This window comes from Heteronotia binoei, chromosome 12, assembly GCF_032191835.1.
Source record: "Heteronotia binoei isolate CCM8104 ecotype False Entrance Well chromosome 12, APGP_CSIRO_Hbin_v1, whole genome shotgun sequence".
Taxonomy (NCBI): Eukaryota; Metazoa; Chordata; class Lepidosauria; order Squamata; family Gekkonidae; genus Heteronotia; species Heteronotia binoei.
Genome location: NC_083234.1, coordinates 57288328 through 57303046, shown reverse-complemented (window position 1 = coordinate 57303046; position 14719 = coordinate 57288328). Strand labels below are relative to the sequence as shown.

Here is a 14719-nt window from a genome sequence, read left to right as displayed (position 1 = left end):
GCTCCCGGGATATTGTGATGACAAAATGAAGCAGGGGAGCATCATGTGCATTACTTGGAGTTCCTTACAGGAAGGGTGGAATAACAATGTGACTTGACAGATATTTGGCCAGTATGGTCACAACTCAGGGGCCCTCATATTTATGGCAAAAATGTATTGAATCCAAAATGTGTTGATAACTTTATAATAGTGTTATTTGATGGCATCTTTGGGATAGCTGTTTTAAGAAGGTGAATCCTAACAACCTCAGACAAACGAAAACCTGTCTGAATTATCTACTCCAAAAACTGTACCTCTAAATTTCAGAAAGTCTTTTAATGTTGCCCTCTCTGGATGGGGAAATACCTGGACATTTGGGGCTGGAGCCTAAGGAAAGTAGGGTTTACAGAGGGAAGGGATTTCAGCAAGGTACAACACCATAGAGTAAACCCTTCAAAGCAGCCATTTTCTTTTGGGGAACTGATCTGTGTCATCTGGAGATCAACTGTAGTAGATCAGCCTCACCTGGAGGTTGGCAACCATATTCCTTGGTTAAAGGCACTGTGGCCTTGCCAGTGGGGGAAGGAAGGGGGAAGTTGGCAGATGCTATAGACCTTGAGGTTTTAGGGCTGGTGGTTGAGACCACAGCTTTTGTGAACTTTCCAGCCTTGATTTGGGCCGAGTTGTAGAACAGGGAAGCACGGATGGGTCTATGCCATAGTCCTCACAATGTACCTTCCCATCATTTGCCTTGTTGCCAATCCCCAGGTGGGTAAATAGAAAACCTCATGGCTGAAAATTACTGACACAATACAAAAATATTGACACAATACAAAAACGTACAAAAATATTTCTCTGTTCACAGTGTACTGCATAACATGATACTTAGTCAGTTTCAATACATGACTTGCCAAAGTCCTGCTCAAAATGAAGACCAGAAAAAGTAACGTTGCAAAAGACAGTAAAATCCACTGCACATTTCATAAATAATTTCATAAATAATATTTTTTCATTCTCATTCTCATTTCATTTTATTTGATTTATATCCCGCCCTACCCCACCAAAGTGGGCTCAGGGCCATCGCTCTTCGCTTAATTGCTAGTGGAAGGCAGAACCCCAACGATTCCAATAACGGGGTTGCAGGCTGGAACCGGCCGTTTCACAGAGTAGCTTTGTCGGATATTCAGACTGGGGTATACAGACTGTATTTTCTATATATAGAGAAAACTGTATGTGAAAATGCATTCAAAAAGATCAACACCGCATACAAGAACAAACCTTACCATTTGCATTTTGAGTTTAAACATGACACGTCAGTGCTGGCTCCGCCCGGATGTCCAGACAAAACGATAGGAGGCCCCCCCATTCTAAAACTGTCAATTGCATGCAGCTGCAGCATAGCACACCCCAAATTTAAAGATACACGCAGGCAATTGTTCTTACAAAAATACAGTGCAGAAACAACAATAGCATCAACCACATCACACAAAGCATTACAAAAAGCATCACGACATTTTCATGGCAGACTTTTTACAGGGTGGTTTGCCATTGCCTTCCCCAGTCATCTACACTTTCCCCCCAGCAAGCTGGATACTAATTTTACCGACCTCGGAAGGATGGAAGGCTGAGTCAACCTCGAGCTGGCTACCTGAACCCAGCTTCCACCGGGATCGAACTCAAGTTGTGAGCAGAGAGCAGTACTGCAGCTTTACCACTCTGTGCCATGGGGCTCCTTCCTGTATCTCTGCTACCTAATCTTAAATAGGTACACACTTGGCCCAGCACGACAAGGTCTCATTTATGCCAGATCTGGCCCTCATAACAAGTTTGACACCCCTGCTTTAGAGGAAGCATGGGAGATCTACCTTTGCACCAAGTGTTGCCAATTTGTTTATGGTTGCATTAGAAAATATCTCTATTTACTGCAGGAATTATATTATATATACATATATATTGCAATACCAACATGTACTTTTTATGGTTCTGGATGTTCCAGGAATATCTGACCATTACATGGTTGAATAGTATACACAACAACGTCAAGTGTTCTGGACAGGACAGTAGCGAGAGCGTCAATTTCCTGGACGTTACTGTACACAAGGACAGCAATACTTGCTTGGCGATCAAACCTTTTAGGAAACTCACAGATAGGAACTCCTATCTGGCATACAAATCTTTCCACCCCAAACATTTAAAACAGAATTAGGGCTGAAGATTTTGTTGGTGAGTGTGCAGGATTGGCACAGGACCTCCAGGCAAGAGGGTATCCTTCTATCTGGAGGGCCGAATCAGTAGATAGAACTTCTCTGCTTCAAGTGGATAGAGATAAGGATAGGAGATGTGACAGACCAACATGTGCCTTCGACTATACTCCTTATCTGAACCCATCCGTAGGATCATCAATAGACATCTTTAAATTTGGGGTGTGCTATGCCGCAGCTGCGTGTAATTGACAGTTTTAGAATGGGAGACTTCCAGTTGTTTAGCCTGGACATCCGGGAGGAACCAGCACACTGTAAATGGTAAGGTTTGTTCTTGTATGAGGTGTTGATCTTCTTGAATGCATTTTTACATACAGTTTTCTCTCTATATAGAAAACAGTCTGTATACCCCAGTTTGAATATCCGATGAAGCTACTCTGTGAAACGGCCGGTTCCAGCTTGCAGCCCTGTTATTGAAATTGTTGGGGTTCTGCCTTCACTTCCACTAGCAATTATGCAGAAGGGCAATGGCCTTTATTATGAATTTATGAAATGTGCAGTGGATTTTACCGTCTTTTGCAACATTACCTTTTTTGGTCTTTGCTTAGAGCGGGACTTTGGCAAGTCATGTATTGAAACTAAGTATGGTGTTATGCAGCACATTGTGAACAGAGCTATATTTTTTTGTACAATATTGTTGATTTCTGTATAAACATGTTTATCTGTATATTTTTTGCATTTCATTGTGTCAGTAATTTTCAGCTGTGAGGTTTTCTATTTCCATGTTTGCCTTGTCACTCCACGGCTTCCTCTGGTTTGAATCTCCAGGTGGGGTCAGGGTATCCCCTGGTTTGGAGGCCCTCCCCCTGCTTCATGGTCATCAGAAAGTGGGAGGAGGGGAGGGAAATGTCTGGTGGCCACTCCATTATTCCCCATGGACACCGATTCCCATAGGGTATAACGGAGAAATGATCCATGGGTATCTGGGGCTTTGGGGGGGGGCAATTTTTTGGGATAGAGGCACCAAATTTTCAGCATAGCATCCAATGCCTCTTCTCAAAGCACCCCCAGGTTTCAAAAAGACTGGACCAGAAGGTCCAATTCTATGAGTCCCAAGAAAGTTGTCCCTATCTTTCATTATTTCCAATGGAGGGAAGGCATTTAAAAGGTCCCTTTAAATGTGATGGCCAGAACTTCCTTTGGAGTTTAATTATGCTTGTCACAACCTTGCTCCTGGCTCCACCCCCAAAGTCCCCAGATATTTATTGAATTGGACCTGGCAACCGTAGCTTGCCTCCCTGTGACCTGAGCCTCTGCCTCATGGGAATGGGTGGCAATAAGGGCCTGAGTCAGCTTTGCAGCCTGAGCTGAATTTCCTTTGCAGTCTGACCACAGCCAGCGGGCTGCATGCCTAAATGGGTGTGTGTTGTGTGACCTTCTTGCAACACCGGAGGCTGTGAGCCAGCCAGCAGCCAAACACAGCTGCAGAGCAAGACCGAGATAAGGCCTCATGAGGGTGTAAGAAGGAAGCACGCCAGTGCGGGGGCCACTCCCAACTTTGCCATTTTCCCTCTCTCCCGTACAGGCAGTTAAAAAAACCCTTTGCGCAAGAGACGAAAGAGGCCCCCCCCACAACCTCCCCCCCTTACAAATACTGCCCTTTGGCCTCCAGATGGGGTTGGCCTGTTCATTCGGAGGAGGGAAGAAAGTTCCCTGATGCTGAGACACTGAAGACCTGATGCTCGGTAATGGACTCTCTCTGTCTGCACTGTAGGGTGGGGCTCATGCGTGGGAAGTCCAGCCTCTTGCAGAAGAGTGTTGGTAGGGCAGTTAGTTTGCCAGATGACTGGGGGGCGGGGAAGAAAAAAAGAAAGCCTAATAGCATCCTTTTCTGCAAAAAATCATTAGGATTGAGGCTTTCACCACATAACATTATTACTTGCTAAATAGGGTCGGTAGCTCTGGGCTGGGAAATACCTGGAGATTGGGGGTGGGGGGGTGGAGCCTGAGGAGGATGAGGTTTGAGGAGAGGAGGGACTTCAGTAGGGTATAATACCATAGAATGCACCTTTAAAAGTGGCCATTTTCTCCAGGTTAACTGATTTCTGTTGCCTGGAGATCAGTTGTAATAGTGGGAGATATCCAGCCACCACCTGGAAGTTGGCAACCCTATGAAATTTATGCAGGTCAAGAAGATAGGAAACTCAAGCAGGGGCTGGTTAAAAAAATTAGTAGCCCTATAAGAGGGGCTAGTTTTTTGTAACCTCCTGGCAAGATTTGGGTGCCTTTAGCTGCTGTATTACATGGAAATGTTTTTAAGAAAGAATTTTTTTTTCTTGGTTTAGAGATTTAAAAAGATGTTTCTGCATGTCAACCAAAAGGGCATCAGGAATCTTTGCCAGATAAGCATTGGTAGCCAGGTTTAGGTAGCGTTTTGATTTGAGTTGTCACATTTTTTGCTGGCAGGAAGAAAAGTCCACTTCTTTATGGAATACAGTTGCCAGTTGACAGAAAAAAATAACACTGGACTTTTACTGTCTTTAAAGCAGCTTGATCTGCAAAACTCAATATGTGAAGAATTTTTTTTGTTGTGAAAGGGACGGTGGCTCAGTGGTAGAGCATCTGCTTGGGAAGTAGAAGGTCCCAGGTTCAATCCCTGGCATCTCCAAAAAAGGGTCCAGGCAAATAGGTGTGAAAAACCTCAGCTTGAGACCCTTGAGAGCCGCTGCCAGTCTGAGAAGACAATACTGACTTTGATGGACCAAAGGTCTGATTCAGTATAAGGCAGCTTCATATGTTTATATGTTCATTAAAGGTGCAGGAGCCAAGGTTGGTAACATCTCATAGTTGCCATTTCTCCCCTGGCAAGGGTGCTGTGCTTTTGCTACTTGGGAAGCAAGAAAATAATAGAAGGAGATGTTTCAGTGTAAAGATGCAGAGTGTAGGGACTGGGAAAGGGAGGCTTATATGTACATACTGAAAATTGCTGTCCTATCCTACCAGGCAGTTGCATCTCTCTCTCTCCTCTCTCTGAAAATGTGAGGGCTTTGCCTCTTAATTAGCATATAAACCATTTAAATTTTTGGAAACCCATGACAGAATATTCACGTTTGCCTTCTAAAAGAGAAATGCATGTTTTGTTTGAATTGCAAGGGAAATATGCATGTCAAATTTAGGATTGCCAGCTTGTAAACTAGCTGGCCGTTTAATATCAGCTTGATCTCATCAGGTAATGTTCTTTAGCTTCATGTCATGAAAAGCTTCAATGGGCCATTTCTACTTATTACAACTCTATTAAAGGGACAAGGCATTTCCCCCCTTGCCCTTTGGCAACCTTAGTTGAATTTATCTTTCCAAAATTCTCTAGTCACTCTTCTGCTTTTGTTTTTATGAGCTTGTTTTCCATGTAGGGGGCCTTCTAGGTGAGATTGTCAGCTTTTTAAATTAGCCCTGCTTTTGTTCCTTTAATAGCAGCCTGACATGGAGAAATGCAGCAAGTGAAGATTTTTGCATGCCAGGGGAAAATGTCACCTGTGGTGCCATTGTTAAAAGCATGAGAGTGGGACTAATTTATATATATTTTAAAAGTTGGCAACTCTGTTCCTGGGCAGAAGAGTGTTTTTGGGCATCAGTCAAGGTGATTCAGCACACATTGTCCACAGACTTGTGGGCCATCTCCCTATTTCAGGGTTATCAGAAAGCAGGGGGGTAGGAAATGCCTGCTGGGCACTCCATTATACTCAAAGATTTAAATGGTCCCCATAGGTTATAATGGAGAATCAATCTGTGGATATCGGGGGGGGGGGCTGTTTTTTGAGGCAGAGGCACCAAATTTTCAGCATAGTATCTGGTGCCTCTCCCAAGAAAACCCTCCAGATTTCAAAAAGATTGGACCAGAGGGTCCAATTCTATGAGCCCCAAAAGAAGGTGCCCCTATCCTGCATTAGTTCCAGATGGAGGGAAGGCATTTCAAAGGCATGCAAGCCCTTTAAATGTGATGGCCAGAACTCGCTTCAGAGTTCAGTCATGGTTGTCACAACCTTGCTCCTGGCTCCACCCTCAAAGTTTCCAGATAGTTCCTGAGTTGGACCTGGCAACCTGATGCTCATATCATATGGCGATCCAGTAGCGTTCTGTAAGAGTCAGCCTTGTGTTTAGGACTGTTCAGTGTGGGGTGGCGGGGGGGTGAAGAATAAAGTGGATGAGGAGATAGATGGAGCATTTATCATAATGTAATGGTGACAGGTGTCACAAATAAAGGAGGAATTGCAAACACTCTGGAGGTCAAGAAAAGAAATTGTCCCTTGAAACTGGAAATGACAAATGGAATTAATCATAACAGACATGTGGAAACAGGCCTCAAGTGTGCCCCTTTCAATGGCACATAAAACATTACATCAGCATTCTATGCTGTTGTTCATATATACATGTTATTTGCTCTGTGATATCCCATCCTTGGAGATGAAATGGATGTGTTTCTTAGAGGAAACTGAAACTACCTTTGTGCCTCAATGTGCTATGGAGCTTTACTAGCAAGGGGCAGAGGAATTACGGGGCAGGAAACTGCTACCTTCAGCTCTTGGGGGGCAAAGCATTTCTATTCAGGAATGAGGTCTGACTGGTTTGGCTTGCTCCTGGGCCAGAGGAATTTCAGCAGTAATAGCTACACAACTGTTCCTGGCAATAGATTGAAATGCTCTGACTGGTATACCAGTAAGTGTGTAATGTTTACATGCACAAATATTACCTATTTATTTTATCTGATTGATAACCTGCTGCATCCAAGGGGTCAGAGCAAGTTAAAGCCATAAAGCCCCAAGTATAATAATAAAATACACCTTCACCTCATTCCACTCATGGTCACCAAAAACCTACATGAATTAAAAGGAGAAGGGAAAAAAAATACTTTGCCCTCCTAAAAGTTGCACCATCTTGGGCCTCAGTAAATTATCACTGCAGAAAACTCCTGCCCCCCCCCTTAAAGTTGGAAGTGAGCCTAGAGCAAGGACTTGTGTTAAGTTGCAAGTGCAACCTCTGCTGAGATGGTGTAATTCTGAGGTTGCATAACAGCAGTTTTTAAGAAGCTGACACATGCAGCAAGATAGGGAACCATCTTATCTTCCTTATTCCCCCACGCTTGTAATAAGAAATATACTGCCTTTGAATGTGGAGGTTCCATTTTTTTATCTATCGTTGCTAGTAGTGATGCTATAGACCTATCCTCCATGAATTTGTCTTTTAAAGCTGTATGATCTAGAAGCTTGCTGTTGCTTCTTGTGGCATTGAGTTCCACAGTTAAGTATGTGTTGAGGAGCTTCCATGTATTTGCCTTGACCAGCTCCCAATAATTTTAAGTAGATGACCCTGGATTCTAGTAATTTAAAAAAAAATATTTTTCCTGCTAGTCCCCTGTGCACACTGTTCACCAGTTCCAATATTTATTTGTATAAGTTTATTAAAACCTTGATATTAGGAGTCTTCAACAGCTAGCTTGTGAGTTTGCCAGCTGCTAAAGGGTAGCTCAGCCCTGTAACCCCTAGAAGCTCAGAAACCTGCGAAAGAGACCTGTCTGTCTTTGTGAAGGGATTAGAACCACCAGTTCATATAAAAATGTAAAAGCCCGGTATCACACAAGTTTGTGACTTCTCCTTGCTGCTGCAGCTTAGACATACAGGCAGTTCCATTGAATTGTTTGTGCGTGTGTGTATGTGGCATCCAGTTTGTGGTTTGGTTTCCTGTAAATAGAATAGATAATCCCACAGACTAATTTGCTTCCTCAAACAAAACAGAATGACTGTACCAGACATCTCCATTGCTTCTCTGCCATGTGGCACATAGCAGGAAGTGGGGAAGAATAAAGTAGGGTCCAGTTTTCATAACCCAGAAAGAAGCTTGTAGAGTCAGATCAGGATCCACATAGTCTAGCATCTAGTTTCCAAAAGTGGACAGCCAGATGCCTCCTTAGCAGCAAGGTTCTAATTGCTGTTGTATTGCTTGCCCATAGCATCTTGTATTCAGAAATGTATTTAGCCATTGATGCTCACTGCTGTTGCATAGCTTGATCCCTTTTATTAAAGGTGCTGACAGATGGTGATTGTTACGACATCTTGCGGTGGTGAATTCCAGAACATTAATTATTTATTGCATTTTTAATTCCCACCCTTCCTCCAAGGAACTCAAGGGTGGTGTACTTGGGTAGGTTTGAGTTTTATAAAATGGCTGGACCAAGATTACCCAATGAAGTTTTATAACTAAGGGCATTTTCGCACTGACCTTAATCGGCAGCAACGTCCCTCTTCACCGCACAGGATCTGCGCGGATTTCGCACCAATTGCTGCAGAGCACCCGGAAGAGCCACAAAGTCCCGCGGCTTTTGTGGCGCAAATGGAAACCGCCAAAAACCAGTTTCCATTTGTGCCGCAAAAGCCGCGGGACTTTGCAGCTCTTCCGGGTGCTCCGCAGCAATTGGTGCGAAATCCGCGCAGATCCTGCACGATGAAGAGGGACGTCGCTGCCGATTAAGGTCAGTGTGAACGCCCTCTGTGAAGATTTTGATCTCGGATCTCCCCAGTTATAGAGCCAAATGCAGAAAGACACACTGAGAATCTGTAATATGATCTCAAGAGTTGCAAAAAGCTGCTGCTCTTGGCAATATTGACCAGGGCTGCTTGTTAGAGTATAGCAGGGGTGGCCAACGGTAGCTCTCCAGATGTTTTTTGCCTACAACTCCCATCAGCCCAGCCATTGGCCTGGAGTATAGGGTTGCCCCCCCCTCCGGCCACCGGGGGGGGGGGGGTAGAGTTGCCAGATCCAGGTTGGGAAACTTCCGGAGATTGGGGGATGGAGGAGCCTGAGGAGGACAGGCACCTCAGTGAATATAATGCCACAAGAGTCTGCCCTCCAAAGTATCTCTCCAGGGAAACTGATCTCTGTAGCCTGGAGATGAGCTGTAATTCCAGGGGATCCTAAGTACCATCTGGAGGGTGATATCTCTATTGGGGTGTGGGAACTAATTCTTTGCTCCTGATCTGTTTTCCTGACTGAGTTATTTCCTCCTTCCCTGGTGCTACAGCCCTGATCTATATTCCTGCCACACACATACAGCCACCCTTGCGATCCCTAGCATTGTGTGTGTAGTTTGGCCCTAAATCTTGCTATCTGACTGTTACTGTAAGCTGGCTTTGATTGATTGTGTGACTTGTCAGCTAACTTTGTATTGTATAAGGAGCTAATGTCTTTGGGTGGCTCTAAAGTTCTGATATTATGAGACATGGAGGGGGAAAATGTTTCTATCAATGCCATTCCTCTCAGTCTCTACCATCTTTCTCTTTAATGATTTTTTTTTAGTGAATTGAAAAGCTCCACATCTTTTAGCATTTTACAGATCATTTGCTACACTAACCATCAGATTACAGTGCCCTGAAAAAGGTCTGGTAACAAGATTGCGCAAAGGCTAAATAAAATAAAATGTGATTATATCATCATTGCTACTGTGAGAAAATATTCAAAGACATGTAATAAAATGATTAATAATTTGGTATTGGTGAATCATTGAAAACGGCAATAAAAATTATAATACCAATTTGTGGGTTATACTTGGATGAATTATTTATTTCCATATCTGGAATCAATTAAATCCTGTATAACACAACAGATTTTGCTGCTGAACAAATGTATGCCTTAACTTTCCTTAACTTCTACCCTATCCTCTCTGTGCTGTACGTTGGGTTCATTTTCTGGGACCCAGTGAAGTTCCGCTTTAGCAGCACCTGCAACCTTTTATGTTGACTGTGAAAATAAAACTATATTAAAATAAACAGGGAGTGTAATTTTTGTGAAGAAGAGCTTTTCTGCTAACTCCAATCTGGAATCTACATCCAAAGTGTGAAGGCACTTGACTGTGCCTCCAGGTGGCGCTGCTGGCAAATAAGTGGCAGTGTCTGGCTAAAATAATAGCATCCCCACCCTCCCCCCAAAAAACCGTATTCAGGGAGTAGGCTTGGTTCCAAGAACTTCTATTTTCAGAATAAATAAAATACAAGCTTTTCAAAAAGGACTTTAAAATATATAAGTATGGCAATGATGACGGTCTGAGTCTTCCTTAGTCAGTTATAATAATAATAATAGATTTTATTTGTATCCCGCCCTCCCCGCCTAGGCGGCTCAGGGCGGCTAACAGCATTTTATACATTTACATTAATAGATAAAAACTTTAAATTTAACAATTAAAAATTAAACATATAAAAACCAGTTAATAGATTTAAAATACATAATTTAAGTTAATTTAAATTTATCTGGCAGTAGTAGTGGTTAGTTCTGTGACGCTGATTCTGCCAGTTTAAATAGTTCGATAGTAATGTAGATGGCGGATCCTTTATTCACAGCAATTCAGCAGTCGATGTTGATATATGCTTGTTTGAAAAGGACGGTCTTGCAGGCCCTGCGGAACTGGTCAAGGTTCCGCAGGGCCCGCACTTCCTCCGGAAGCTGATTCCACAGTGCAGTTCTTGAGTATAACAAAGCAGGAGTCAAGTATCACCTTTAAGACCAACAAAGTTTTATTCAGAATGTAAGTACCAGAAAACATTTTTTTTTTTTTTTGGTAGGGGATCTTTCCTACCCAAAGGAACTTTGGACTCAGCTGGACATGACACTATCCATAGGGATTCTGATGCCATTTTAATGCTGGGATTCTGGGGAGGAGACCCTGGGGGGGGTCTAGGGTTGCCAGCCTCCAGGTGGGGCCTGGAGATCTCTCAGAGTCACAACTGATCTCCAGACTACACAGAGCAGTTCCCCTGGAGAAAACAGCTGCTTTGGAGGGCAGATTTTATGGTATTGTTGTTTGAAAGATGGACTCTAGGGCATTATAACATATCGACATCCCTCCCCTCCACAACCCTATCCCTACTGTGGCACCACTGCCAAAATGCCAAGAAAATTTCCATGCCAGAGCTGGCAATTCTAACAAGAGCCCAATGGTGAAGGCTAAACTGATGGTACCCCAGCTGGGTGGAGGCCCAGGCATTCTTCTCCTTGCTAAGGAGGCTTGAAGGAGTGGAGATGGGAGACCCAGCAGCAGTGAAAGTGAGGGGTGGTGCTTGCTGGGCAATGAGGGAGTGACCAGGGTCAGAGACTGGGGCTTCTCCATTGCCTGCAAGCACTGTATTAGGCTGCATTAGAGTCAGAACAAGTTTTATATAAGCTGTAATAATTTCCCATACAAAGTTGATGAACATGTCAAATGACCAACACAAAACTATATGCATTTGTTCCTCAAGGGCTTTCCTCAGTGGTCAGTAATACATACTTTTCTGAAAACAAACACACATGCACACACATCCGGAACTACTATACATCAATCCTGACCAGGTGTTGTTATCTCATATGGGCATAGAGTAGGAGTCTCTGAGTGTGTGTGGGGAGGGGGAGGTTTTTGTGAATTTCCTGCATTGAGCAGGAGGTTGGACTAGATGATCCTGGAGGTCCCTTCCAACTCTATGATTCATACATTGTGTAGTACAGTGTAAACTTATAAAGCAGGCAATGGATCTCTTCACATGGTAGCTACACTCAAGTTGATGTAATAATCTGAGTGGGTGTGTGCCATCAACCAGCAACTGAAATCAAATTAAGACATAAGCATGCCACACGTCATTAAATAAGGGTGGTTGATGCATTTTATACCCATGATAATCAGCTAATGCTCTACTTCTTGGTACTTTTCAAGAAACTCTTTAGCATAAAAATGAATCCAGCCTTGATGCTTAGAAGCCAGCTTGCTCAAGACCACCCAGTGAGCTTCACAACTCTGCAGGTGTTTTCTCCCTCATGTTCCAACCTCTACACCATAATAAGTTTTGTGCTATTTTCATACTTCCGTGTGTTTTTCCCTCCCTTCTGCAGAGAAAACAGGATCGAGAGGTGCTCAGGAAGAGGTCAAGATGGATGGCCAGAAGCCCAACAGTGGAGCTGCCACTCTCAAATACCCCCAGAAGATCTCTCTCCTCTCTTCCCCAGTGCGAGCGATCATCCGCCTACGGAGGACGGCCCACATGTTGAAAAAGGGCCTCTCCCCAACAGAAAGGAAGACCCTCCAGGTAGATCCCCAATCAAAGCTCCTTCAGCGGCAGATCTCCTTGGGTAAAGCCAAACTGGGTAGTGCATCTGCTTCCATTTTGAGCCAAGCAAGTTTTGAGAAAGCAAAGTATTTTACTTTTGACACTGCTGAGCAGCCACCACTAACAAGATCCAGCAAACGGAAGAAGCGGAGTAGGAACCCCCGGGTGTTGTATCCAGGCAGCACCAGGAGGTACCTGCCGACAGAGCAAAAGAGCAAAGCCAAGCGTTGTCTTCTCTTGCTTGTTGGCATCGTTTGCTTCCAGATATTGAATGCAATTGAGAACTTGGACGATAATGTCCTGAAGTATGACTTGGATGGACTGGAGAAAACAATGCACCGGGAAGTCTTTGGGCAGACTGTGGCCATCGAGAGCATTATGGCCTTGCTGAAAGACTACCTGGCAACACACATACACAACAAGCCTTTGGTGATTTCCTTCAATGGGCCCAGTGGGGTTGGAAAGAGCCATGTTGGCTGGTTGCTAGCCAAACACTTTCGGTCAGTCGTGGGTCACAATTTTGTGCTTCATTACTTTACGATGCACCACTGCCCAGACAATACTTCATCTCTGACCTGCCAGCTGGATCTATCCAAGAAGATCAGTGACATGGTCACCCAAGCTGAAATAGAAGAGAAGATTCCTTTGTTTATTCTAGACGAGGTGGAACTCATGTCTCCGGCTCAGCTGGAGACCCTCAACAGATTCTTCCAGACAAACCAAACCAATGAGTTTCTGAATGCCATGTATATCCTAATAAGCAAGGTGGGGGGTAAAGAGGTAACGAATTTCCTCCTGCAGAATGTTTCCACTGATCTTCCACTGCCGCAAAACAAGGTGGAAGAGCTGCTGACCTCCCTCCGTTCCGTACTCAGTCATGTCCATCCTCTTTGGGGCTTTGTGGAGATCGTTCCGTTTGTGTTGCTTGAGAAAGGCCACATCCAGAGCTGCTTCTATGAAGAAATGATGAGCGAAGGCATTTACCCTGACCCAAGCCACATAGAGAGTTTAGCCAGTCACCTCAACTATTATGTGGAAGGAGGGCAAAAATATGCTGTGATGGGTTGCAAACAGGTAGTGGCTACAGTCAATCTGCTGTAAGAGCTGATAGAAATTCCAGGCCAGAGGGCATCTCTGATCCTGGGAGGGATGTCCTGAACTTGCTGATGGTTGGGTTTTGTTCTCAAATGAACAAGGATGAGAAATTGTTCAGTAAAAAAAGTCAGTAGAAATTTATGCCAGTTGACTGCTCCTCAGAGATCCTTTGCTTCCACTTGTTCTTCCTCTCCCCGTAGATAGTTCCAGTCCATTTATCTACTTTATCAAGCTAGAACTGTGCAGGAAGTGGGCTGTGTGGAGCATCTCTTTGGCATGCAGAAGGGTCCCAGGTTCAGTCCCCGGTATCTCCAATTAAAAGATCTCACAGTAGATGATGTGAAAGACCTTTGCCTGGGACCCTGGAGAGCCAAGGCCAATCTGAGTAGACAGTACTAACTTTGATGGACCAAGGGTCTGATCCAGTATAAGGCAGTTTCATATGTTCATGTGTACAAAACAGTGTCTGCTTCCTAGTAATAATATGATTTCTTTAGTGTCCCAACATGGGCATCCCCTTCATTCTACCAAATGTTTGCTGAACACTGAATCTTTTGTCAGATTTAGCCTGTATTTGGACTGGTAGCCTTCAGACCTCTGCACTGATGCTCCACTGTGGTGAGCCACTCAAGGATGGAGAACGAAAGGGAAAGAGGCAGTCCTCTTTAGGCTCTATCTATTGACAGCTCATTGGCTCTCCTTGGTCTAGTTAGGTCATAAGAGCTTCCAGATCAGGCTTATTTTATTATTTTATGCTGACAAGCATCTGGGCACATATTGAGCAATGAGAATCAAGTTTTTGTGCAGTTGAATATTTGGGTCTGAATAAGGATTTAAGTTATTTATTAAGGAATCTATGAGGGGATAAATAAGAAAAACGAATGCCATATTTCTCTGCAATTTTCCCCCCTGTAATTTTTCTCTTCCCTTTCATTAGAAAAGGTAAAAGAGTATTGTGCTCTTAGATGGGGGGAAGTGAGCTGTGTGTGTGTGTTGTATATTCTACAGTCTATTTGTCCAATTGAGAAAACATCTTAAATAAACTTTGTTCTGGTTTTGCCCAGATAGTGTCTTATCCCTGCTTATTTTCTGGTCTCTCTCCTCAGCCCACCCCCAGCCTCTCTGTGCATCTGAATGCTGTTGAAAAGAGTAGCTCTTACAAGTATCAGATTAACATGTAATTACTGGTATGTGTTCCCCATTTACACTGAGATATTCCAAGAATGGTGCTGCCAGGGTTGGTTCCCTTTGGTGGAGACAGCATTGGACATTTATGGAAGGTTGTAATACCTTCTGTATAAACAATATACAGGTAAAGTGGGA

General features: G+C 43.8%; 1 protein-coding gene across 3 annotated transcripts in view; it reads left to right on the top strand.

The window, feature by feature from the left end:
* Positions 1 to 14463, top strand: part of TOR4A (torsin family 4 member A) — a 29634-nt gene extending 15171 nt beyond the window's left edge. For 2 of the 3 annotated variants that reach the window (XM_060251600.1, XM_060251599.1), the window contains exon 3: positions 12087 to 14463. In XM_060251600.1, the coding sequence (XP_060107583.1) occupies positions 12087 to 13402 (1316 nt within the window). In that variant the 3' untranslated portion in view covers positions 13403 to 14463. Of the gene's footprint in view, positions 1 to 3695; positions 3926 to 12086 lie in introns of those variants that run through there. The other variant, XM_060251601.1, reaches the window with a different exon arrangement.
* The last annotated feature ends 256 nt before the right edge of the window (positions 14464 to 14719 follow it).